Source organism: Cucurbita moschata, unplaced genomic scaffold (assembly GCF_002738365.1).
Source record: "Cucurbita moschata cultivar Rifu unplaced genomic scaffold, Cmos_1.0 Cmo_Scf00022, whole genome shotgun sequence".
Lineage (NCBI taxonomy): Eukaryota > Viridiplantae > Streptophyta > Magnoliopsida > Cucurbitales > Cucurbitaceae > Cucurbita > Cucurbita moschata.
In genome coordinates, this window is record NW_019268538.1 from 3,241,366 (window position 1) to 3,252,726 (window position 11,361).

At 33.8% G+C, this 11,361-nt stretch overlaps 1 protein-coding gene across 1 annotated transcript; it reads left to right on the forward strand.

Moving 5' to 3' along the window:
• Window positions 1-3,080: 3,080 nt before the first annotated feature.
• Window positions 3,081-10,254, forward strand: LOC111459765 (beta-adaptin-like protein C). Its single transcript, XM_023102803.1, has 15 exons — window positions 3,081-3,277; window positions 4,042-4,239; window positions 4,628-4,741; window positions 4,956-5,206; window positions 5,776-5,911; window positions 6,025-6,204; window positions 6,367-6,459; window positions 6,557-6,768; window positions 6,865-6,928; window positions 7,017-7,196; window positions 7,729-7,821; window positions 8,080-8,489; window positions 8,760-8,949; window positions 9,021-9,224; window positions 9,614-10,254. Exons 1-15 carry the CDS (start codon window positions 3,191-3,193, stop codon window positions 9,911-9,913), a joined length of 2,712 nt encoding a protein of 903 aa, XP_022958571.1. The 5' UTR covers window positions 3,081-3,190; the 3' UTR covers window positions 9,914-10,254.
• Window positions 10,255-11,361: the final 1,107 nt, after the last annotated feature.

An 11,361-nucleotide genomic window follows, 5' to 3' on the forward strand; every position in this document is an offset into this window, starting at 1 on the left:
TTTTTTTTTTTTTTTTTTTTTTTTTTTTTTTTTTTTTTTTTTTTAATTTTCTGAGGGATGAAAATATTACACTATATATCTGAGTTTTGGTTTGTAAATAGTCATGAATTTCAATAATAATGCCATTTTTCAAATTAAAACTCATATTCCAAATTTAAAATTAAAATTGGAAAAGTTAGAGAAGGAATGGATTGGGATTCGAGTCTAAAAAGTTCTTCATTTTTTTTTTGCTTGGAATTGTGTTTGATCTTTCAAGAGAGTGTTTTCATTTTTTTTTGTTTGGAATTGTGTTTGATCTTTCAAGAGAGTGTTCGGTGGGATGAAAAGTGTTTAGACTAACAGGGTTCCTCCCTATTTTGGTTTATGTTCGGTCTGAGTTCTAAATCAACTAAATACATGTTAAACGTGACTATGTATTTCGATGGAATTTCATCATTCATATGAAATTGGATTATAATTTAGAAGTTTATTAATTTTTTTTTAAATATTTCTCGTTAAAACTTTAATTTGTGGTGTTAATGGATGTCGTGTACACGCAAATATATTTTTTAATGGTAAATTGTATAATAACTTATTTTTACCAATATTCATCCATTTTTATAAACATTCAAATAAAATAAAATATTTAAAATTTTGGAGATGGAATAAAATCGGATTCTCAATAATTGTGATAAAATTAAAAAATTTAAACTCAAGATTAAACAATGAAAAAGCATATTTATGGTAACAATTTTATTTTATATTTGAGCAACAAAAGGAGATGCTTTTTTCCTTTTTTATTTATAAATTATTTTTGGGTCCTTGACCAACACATTACCAAAAAAATATATATATATAAAAATATATTCAACGGTGGTAATCAGTTTGATTCTTTAAGCCACCATCACATAAGATTTTAGTCGTATCTCTGTAGTTGAAATATATAATGAGAACGTATAAAAAAACAGCTTTTGTTTACATAAAATTACGTCATTGTCTTGTGATAACTATCTCTACTTAGAGTATACGAGATGAACGTTGTTTTGTTATGTATAGCCTTCTCGACTTGGATCGCGAAGTTTTTCTCAACTTCATGCTCCGTTTGACAAATTCCTTCGAGTTGTCAACTATGTATATATGACTGTAACAACTCAAGTCCACCGCTATTAGATAATGTTTGTTTTTTTTGTCAATTTCGTATTCATCTTACGACATTTTCATACGCTTATAACAAATATTTCGTTCATCTTTTCAATCGTATGGAATCTTAATGAATTATTTTGTTCAATAGAATCATAAGTGTATTTGCACGAGTGGCGAAGTGATGATGATCGTCACTTAATAAAGTTTATTTTTTATAATATAAACATTTTCTATAAGGCCGACAAACATTATATTATATATTAAATCTTATTCTTAATGCTCTTCAAGCTTGAAAATGACACTATATTAACCTAAAAGATAATATTTTATTTATTGAAGCAAACAAGAATATTAACCTAAAAGAAAATAATAATTAAAATATATAGTTTGTAAAAATAATAATGTGACAAATGCACGGTTGAATTATATCTCTTTAACTTGTTAAACAAAGAGGACCCTCCACAGTGGTATGATATTGTCCACTTTAAGCATAAGCTCTCATGACTTTGCTTTGAGCTTCCCCAAAGCCTCATACCAATGGAGAGAGTATTCTTTGTTTATAAACCCATGACCATTCTCTAAATTAGTCGATGTGGGACTTTCATCATCCAGCACAACCATCTTTACAAACTTGGGAAGTTTTTTTCTTTTTTGTTATATATTCAATCCTAAAGTGTTGTGTCGGTTGCTGCTAGGTTTAAGTTGGTCTTGAGTTCATCGATCAGTGTATTTGTATTCTTTTGTTACTAAAAGAATTGTAATCGAAGGCTAGATGCTTCGTATTTTTTATACCCATAGCTTAGTGCACATTTTTAAGAATGGAAAAGTCTTTGGTGGCTTGAATTTTGATATTGGAACATCATCATCTAGTTTTATTGTGTCACGTCATGTTTTCTTTAAAATTTTTAATAAATTCCACACCGTTAAAACTCTTAAATCGACTCTTGAAATTTCGTCTCGTGGAAGGTCAAATATTTCGTTACGAGATTATATAAAGTCATGCATGTTATCTTTGTAAAAAACATAGTTAAAAGAGTCGATGTAGTTTCTTTTAACCAAAGACTAGATTTTTTTTGCAATTTTATATAGTTTAAGTTGCATGTTTAGAATCATTCAATATTCGACACAAACATTTTTGTCTTGAGATATTCGATCAACGTGTAAATGAATCTTACTTTCTCTCGAAGTGATTCCTTATCGATCTCGCGGGTTGTTCTCCAATATCATTGCCTGCATTGTATATGGGTTGAGCATTGGTAATTGGCACTAACAAAAGCTTGTTGTGGGCTCCATGATCTTAAGTTTTGGGCTTACGTGCTTTATATGGGCTAATCATCTTAACTTTTGCAATGGGCTTTCAATTTTAAAGCTTCAAATTTCAGTATTAAATTTCTACAATTAGAATAAATAAAAAAATAACTTAATAAATCCTTACCTAAATTTACCCATTTATGTTTTTTGAGAGTTTATTTTACCACTTATTATTACTACGACATTTTAAATGCTAATAATGAATTTTTTATTTATTATTTTTAATAAATAAATAATTTGTACATAAATTATGGTTCGGCCATGCTCATTTTTACAACAAATTTATTACCATATTTATCTTTTTAATATAATTTTTCATTTTGAAATCACAAGTTCATATATACGAACATAATAACGATATACTCAATGGAATACCAATTTAAATATAATTGAACTAATAAAATATTTATTACTATTTTAAAGGCGATAATTTTATTTATTTACTTATAATTACTCAATTTAATTAAAAAAAAAAAAAGAGTTGAGGAGTGAAAATAAAATGAAAAAGGACATTGGGGGTGATTAAGTAAATAGGCGAGAATGAATCTAAAGAGGTTCGAAACCGGTTCAGAAAGAGGTTCAGAAACCGGTTCAGAAAGAGGTTCAGAAACCGGCCTGGATCTGGCAATCGAGACAAAAGTCGAAGGCATAGCATTCTTTTTCTCGTCGTCGAACTTTGGTCCTTCCTTCCCTTTCTCCTTCGTCTTCGTCTAGTCGATTTGCTCGACTCTGAAAATTCGGGATCTTACAGACAAACATGAGCGGCCACGACTCCAAGTATTTTTCCACCACTAAGAAGGGTGAAATTCCCGAGCTCAAAGAGGAGCTTAATTCCCAGTACAAGGCATTTCTCTCCCCCTCTCTCTCTACCCTTCCTTTCTTCAATTTTCTATTGCTAAGTCAATGTCTAGATTTTCATTTTTGACCCGCGATCTATATCAATCCAGATGATTGCTAGCTCAGGTGCTCTTTTTTTTTTTTGATCGTCACGGGCAACTCGTAGATCTGTTGGGTTTTGGGGTTTGCTATCTTTGTTGTCGAAGCCAGGTTCTGAGTACCTTGAATTATGTCGCTCAGTGTGCTTATTAAAGAGTCATTTATGTTATAGGAAAACATATCGAGATGAATTTGTCAAATGTCTCGATGATAGTTTAGATACTGTGATCAACTGTAAACAGTCCAAGATGATAAGAAGAATGAGGATACTTAAAACTTAATGTCTGAATTCAGCTGGGAGTATTGGTTATGTTTCGTACTTACCTGACAATATATAGTTGGTCATTCTGATATAGCTCCTACACCACTCATTTCCGAATTTAGTGTTCTTTATGATCAAATATGCTCAATATATTATTTTTATTGAGCTGATGCTTGTTTCTGGTTAAAAATTGACGCTTAACAGGCATATCATATGATTTGCCTGTTTTACCTTGAGGACCAAAAGTTGGATATAGGGATTGCTTGAATCAAGCTGATGCATATGGCTATATAATATGTTTTCCCTTGTTGTGAAGTTTCACGCCTCTTTAAGTGGATCTTCATAGTAGAAAAGAACGGTTTGTTTCTTTAGTTTAAGCTTTGCATCTCAGCTTTTAAAACGTTTTGCAGGATAAGAGAAAAGATGCTGTTAAAAAGGTCATTGCTGCAATGACTGTCGGGAAGGATGTATCATCACTGTTCACAGACGTGGTAAACTGCATGCAGACTGAGAATTTGGAACTGAAAAAGCTGGTTTACTTGTATCTAATTAATTATGCCAAAAGCCAGCCTGATCTAGCCATTCTTGCTGTGAACACATTTGTGAAGGTAAGTACTCATAATTTCTTATTGTAGTCTTTTCAACAAATAATAGTTTCCTTAGTTTTGGTTTAGACATCTAAGTCAAGTAATTTACCATGGCCTTGTGGAAATATGAATTGCGGAGAAACATAGTACCAGTTTATGGTCTCTTGTGATTGTGGTCTGTAGAAGCTTACAATACAGGGACCCAGCATCCAAAAATTTCCATATGAATTGACCCCAATCTGCATACATAGACAAATGGATATAGAACGTAATCTGCTCTATTTATATTTTGACTCTATTTTATTTTTCAAAATATGAGATCTGATAGGTAATGAAAGATAATGCATCTAACTTTTTTGTGTTGTTAAGGGAATTTTAGAAGTAATTTTTCTAATGCATACTTTTGCAGGACTCACAAGATCCAAATCCTTTGATTCGTGCTTTGGCCGTAAGGACAATGGGATGCATTCGTGTGGATAAAATTACTGAATACTTGTGTGATCCCCTTCAGAGATGCCTTAAGGTTGTTTTTCTTTCGGTGCTTCTTTTAATTTTTTTTTTTATTGCTATTAAAATTCAGCATTTGATTCTGTTTAATAATGTGCGGCCATTGCTTGATTTCTTGACAAATTCTCTCTTCCTTACTTTGAATGCTTTGTTAGGAGGAGGGACTTGTTATTGTTGTGTTCTCAACTAGACTCAGTTATCTGATCTCTTGGTTTTTAATGTTTTGACAGGATGACGACCCTTATGTCCGCAAGACAGCTGCCATTTGTGTAGCCAAACTTTTTGATATAAATGCTGAGTTAGTTGAAGACAGAGGCTTTCTGGATTCTCTGAAAGATTTAATATCAGACAATAATCCAATGGTTGTTGCAAATGCTGTGGCTGCTCTTACTGAGATACAGGAGAATAGTAGCAGACCCATCTTTGAGATTACAAGTCACACGCTGTCAAAACTTCTCACAGCTTTGAATGAGTGTACTGAGTAAGTGCTGCATGTGCTTTTTTCAAAGTATAAGAACTTTGTGAATACTTTATGTGAATGACATCAAATAAGAAGATAATTGTTCTAGGTTATTTTTCATTTTCTTTTTCTCCTTATTACTTTTGCAACTGATCCTGTATTGATGTAGTATAAGAAAATCAAGCTCTTTAAAAAAATTTCACCAAATTACCCACGACTGATAGTAATTGGTTATCTTGGTTCTAAAATGTAATATAGTGGTGCCATTCAACCTACACATACATTAGCATTCGATAAATTATAAAGTGGAAAATTCGAAAATTGTTGAAGTAAGCTAGGTACATAGATGCACTAAAAACATCATTCAGTGTCTGGATACATTGCCCACATCTAGTCATGGAGGCTGCGTGGGGGAAGTAATGTTGTTATCGTTCTGCTCCTGCATTTTTCACGGAGAACATCTAGAAGTTTGTTATTAATTAGTTGAAGTTTTGTCCACGTGGTAGTTTTTAATTTTCCTGCTATTTTCTCTACTTCAATTGTACATTTTTTTGGCTGACAAAAATTTCTGTACCCTGGTTTTTCTTCAGGTGGGGTCAAGTTTTTATTCTGGATGCACTTTCTAGATACAAAGCAGAGGATGCTCGTGAAGCAGAAAATATAGTGGAGAGAGTTACTCCACGGCTACAACATGCTAATTGTGCAGTTGTTTTGTCAGCTGTGAAGGTTAATATTCTATCAAGTAATTGATTTTATCCACCATATATATGCTGGTGGTTTTGAGAAATCCAAGATATTTCAACTAACCTTTTCCTATCCTATTTCACCCTTATTGATAGATGATTCTTCAACAAATGGAGCTTATCAGTAGCACTGATGTAGTTCGAAATCTTTGCAAAAAGATGGCTCCTCCTCTTGTAACTTTGCTCTCAGCAGAACCTGAAATACAATACGTTGCTTTACGAAATATTAACCTTATAGTACAGAAACGACCTACTATTCTTGCACATGAAATTAAGGTAAGCTGGTGATAATTTTTGTAACATGAATACACGATGGTAGCTTGTAATTTTTAATAAAGATGCATGTAAATAAACAGGAAGACAAGTACCGCCTGTTTTATATAAGCTTACTACTACTACCACTTTTTTTCTTCTTTTTGGTTTCTATCCACTGTGTAGGTTTTCTTCTGTAAGTACAATGATCCGATCTATGTAAAAATGGAGAAGTTAGAGATCATGATTAAGCTTGCATCTGACCGAAACATAGACCAGGTACACAATCTTCATCAGTATTATCGATTCCTAAATGGGTCTATTAATTTTCTAGGACATACTATGAATGCAAACCCTTTGGATTGTAATTTTTCAGGTTCTGCTGGAGTTCAAAGAGTATGCCACTGAAGTAGATGTAGATTTTGTAAGAAAGGCTGTCCGTGCCATTGGTAGGTGTGCAATCAAGCTAGAGAGAGCTGCTGAACGATGCATAAGCGTGTTGCTCGAGCTGATCAAAATTAAAGTGAACTATGTGGTTCAAGAGGCTATCATAGTCATCAAGGATATTTTTAGAAGATATCCAAACACGTAAGAAATCCTTTTTGTTCCTTCAATTTGATATTCAACTGATTGAATGATTGCTTCATCATTCTGACTTCATGTGAATCCCTGTTCTGTTTACAGTTACGAGTCCATCATTGCTACACTCTGTGAAAGCTTAGACACGTTGGATGAGCCAGAAGCCAAGGTAATAGTTTGTCATTATATGTTCATAGCACAAGTGGTTCATCTCTTGAAGTTACTCTTATATTTTATGTTTGCCTCCCTGCCTCAAGGCATCAATGATCTGGATTATCGGAGAATATGCGGAGAGAATTGACAATGCAGATGAACTTCTTGAAAGCTTCTTGGAGAATTTCCCCGAGGAGCCTGCACAAGTCCAGCTACAGTTGCTGACTGCAACTGTCAAACTTTTTCTTAAGAAGCCAACTGAGGGACCCCAGCAGATGATTCAGGTCATTTCTCTACAAGCATAGTTTTCAATTGCCAAATCTATTTGTGAAATAAGGGGACGTTTTATTTTGGTATGATCTGGATTGAGTATTTTTTCCACATTCCCTGTGACTAGGAGTAATTGCCTCCAGCATTATCTGTATTTGCAGACATTAAAGAACCTGTCTGAAATCAGAACAATCAGATAATTATTTGTGCATATTATTTTAAATACATTTTTATGTAAAGAAATCTTTAAAATCTTTATAATAGTTACTATTACCAAGGAACTCATAAAGAGTCCCATTAAGATGGACCTTCTTTTTGTAATCATTACTTCTCGTAGTAATCGATTTTTTTTTTTTTCTTTATAGGAATTTCAATATCAGATGGCTCTTTGATATCCCTGTATTGCATAGTAATTATTTCATTGTCAGTTTGAGCAAGAACCATGTTCAATTTTCTCTGATAAAAGAAAAACTTTGAACTGTCTAGTACATCGTGTTGGTCTTTAGATGGCTACCCAATAAACATTTACTTCATGTCCATTTACAGGCTGTTTTGAACAATGCTACTGTGGAGACCGACAATCCTGATTTGCGGGACCGTGCATATATCTATTGGCGACTCCTATCAACTGATCCAGAGGTTTTCTTTTTGCTAATCAGTTTTTTTTTCCACCTTCACTGTCGTCCTACAATTCAATGTAGACTGTATAGTTGATAATAAACTATTGCATTTTGAGAACCATAGGCTTAGTTTGATGTGAGAAAACCAAATATATGTTATGATTGATTTTTTTCTTTTTAAAGAATGTTTTATAATGAACACCAAGCCACAAACCCCATCTCACTCTTGATAGCTGTGTACATGAATCTCAGTTTTCCAGTACTTCCTATCTTGCAGGCAGCTAAGGATGTGGTTCTTGCTGAGAAGCCTGTAATTGGTGATGATTCAAATCTGCTCGATTCCTCGCTCCTAGATGAGCTGCTTGCCAATGTTGCCACTTTATCCTCTGTATATCATAAGCCTCCTGAAGCATTTGTGACCCGTGCGAAGACTACTCAGAAAACTGATGATGAAGATTTTCCTGAAGGAAGTGATGCAGGGTATTCAGAGCCTTCTGCCCAAGCTGCTGGTGGTGGCAGTGCATCGCCTCCAACTTCTTCAGATGCACCTTATTCAGTATCAAAGAAACCAGTCCCTGGCCCAGCCTCTTCTTCACCTCCACCTTCTGTTCCAGATTTACTTGGTGACCTGATTGGACTGGATAACAGTGCTATTGTCCCTGTTGATGAGCCTACTACTCCTGCTGGGTAAGTGTGAACTAATACTTTCTTGTCTGCTGCTTATGCAGTCATATCATTTATCATGGGTTCTCTGCAACCTTCTCGATCTAAGACTTCTTTTGCAATACCTAAAATACTTCTAGTGAGAATAAATATTGCTAGATTGTAAAGTTGTGCCCTTCAAAGGGTTCTGATGATAGGGATGAGCAATTTCATGGAATAATTGTGTGAGCATGACAAATGTATTACCTTATGAGCTTTCTGTTACTGGCACTTAATGTGTTTTCTGGCCTGCAGCCCTCCATTGCCTATTCTGCTACCGGCATCAGCTGGTCAAGGCTTACAAATCAGTGCACAGCTCACACGACAGGACGGTCAAATATTTTACCATTTATTGTTCGAGAACAATACACAGATTCCACTGGATGGGTTCATGATCCAGTTTAACAAGAATACCTTTGGTCTCGCAGCTGCAGGAGCCTTACAGGTAGATTTGTAAATTCAGTGTGGAATTGATTATCCGTGGATGAACTTAACTTCTCATCTCAATATCTATAGGTTCCACCAGTGCAACCTGGGTCAAGTGCAAGTACTCTCCTGCCTATGGTTGTGTTCCAAAATCTGTCGCAAGGTCCCCCAAGCTCACTTTTGCAGGTAGCTGTGAAGAACAATCAGCAGCCAGTGTGGTACTTCAATGATAAAATCTCAATGCACATTTTCTTCACCGATGATGGGAGGATGGAACGTGCAAACTTTCTTGAGGTAAAATTGATAGTTATTACAATTTCCTTCGATTCTAGCTGCTTCCTTTTTTCCGTTCGCATTGTTAGTCGTAAATGTCGTTTAAATTTCTTGCTTTGCTTAACCGTTGAGGGAGTCTCTTAACATAGAATGCACACGTAAGAGGGACAACCACTACTCTGAGTAAAAGACAGCACATGTTTTAGTAGAAATGAAGTTTAACATTTTTTTTAAGAGATTAACTTCAGACTTCTATTAAGTAGATTAAGAGCAAACAATGAGAGGGAGAAATTAAACGGATGATCTCATAGGAAAAACATGTAACTCTCAGACTAATAATGTAAGAACTTATTTAAACGTCCATTAGCAGTTTAGTCTTAATTGTGGCATTTATCATCTCTCCATTGTAGACTTGGAGGTCCCTCCCAGATTCAAATGAAGTTTCTAAAGACTTCCCTGCCCTTTTTATAACCAATGTCGAGGCTGTTCTGGAACGACTCGCTGCTACAAACATGTTCTTCATTGCCAAAAGGAAACACGCAAACCAGGACGTTTTCTACTTCTCTACTAAAATTCCCAGAGGAATCCCGTTCTTGGTCGAACTGACTACGGTGATCGGAAGCCCCGGACTGAAATGCGCTGTCAAAACTCCAAATATTGACATGGCACCACTCTTTTTTGAAGCTTTGGAGACCCTGCTCAAGGAATGATTCAAACTGTGCTTTTCTTGTTCTTTCCCAACCCCTGATTTTTTTTGCTAGTACTTGTAAATCCATGCTGGGTATCTCTCTACCTGGCCGTTCTGTATTCTCCTTTCCCCCCCTTGGACTTAGATTGAATTCTAGCTCTGCCTAGACGGTTGGTTGTCTCATTATTTCCCTCCAGATTCAGATTCATGAGCCTGTTTTTACAAGGAAGTGTAATTTTATGAACTTTTCCAAGAGGATACTGTTGCTGCAAATATTTGAAGTTAGTGAAATAGTTTAAACAAGATGTAGTTCTATCTGGACACATTTTTGCGTGCAATTCAAAATCATGTAGTTCAAGTTCCCTTTGCGTTGTATTCCTCATCAGCTTCTCCATATTTTAATGGACTTTGAACTAAAAATTTCATAAATGGTCTATATATATATATATATATATATATATATATATATATTATATTAAATTATAATTTTAGTTTATATTATTTTTAAAAGTTAAAAAGTGTTTAGCTAAATCTTCAATAACATGGTTGATCTATTAAACATAAAATAAATTAAATTTTGTATCTGTCCATTCTTAAACCAAATAAAAAAGGAAAGTTAGACGTAATTTAACCTATATATTAATATATAGCTTAAGCTTTAGTTGTTTCCTTTAAAAGTATAATTGTAATACACATGCTTCATTAAGATTCGAGGCATTACTTGAGGTGAAAGCCATTTAGTGTGGAATCTTAGAAATAGTCCATGTCTAGCTTAATAGCTTTAATAAAAATTTCTATTTTAAAATTAACTTATCTCAAGAATCTCATTTACGCGTTAAGATAAAAAATTGAGAATTACAAAAGAGTATGTATAATTCCCGACCCATCAACGTATTTTTTAATTAAAAAAAATAAACATCAAGAATTTAATATTAAGATAAGTAGAATCATTAATTTATAATAATAAGTTCAAACTAATTTAATATAACTCCAAAATATCACAAAATCATACTATTAATGGACTGAATTTCCCTAAATTACTTGGATTTGACCATTCTTAGTCAAATCAAACGTCCCAAAATTCATCCAACCAACAATATTATATTTTTTTTTATAATTTTTTTTTCATTTTTAGAATTAAAAAATATAATTAATAATCGAAACAAATAGGCCTAAACCAAACACGTTTTGTAGGAGATATTTAAATTGATTTCACGGTTCATTCCGTTCCATTATAATTCTCCTATCGTGTATGAGCTGGTTTTTCCGTCCTCCAGCGGTGGCCGTTAGAAGCTCAACTTCCAGGCGACTCGGCGGCGAAACCTAGAGAGAAAATTTCCAGTTTCCATTCATCCAAACAATATTTCGCCGGGAAGGAAGAGCGTTGTTCTTCAATTTATAATCGTTTTCCTTTTTTTTTTTTTTTTTTTTTTTTTTTTTTTTTTTTTTTTTTTTTTTTTTTTTTTTTTT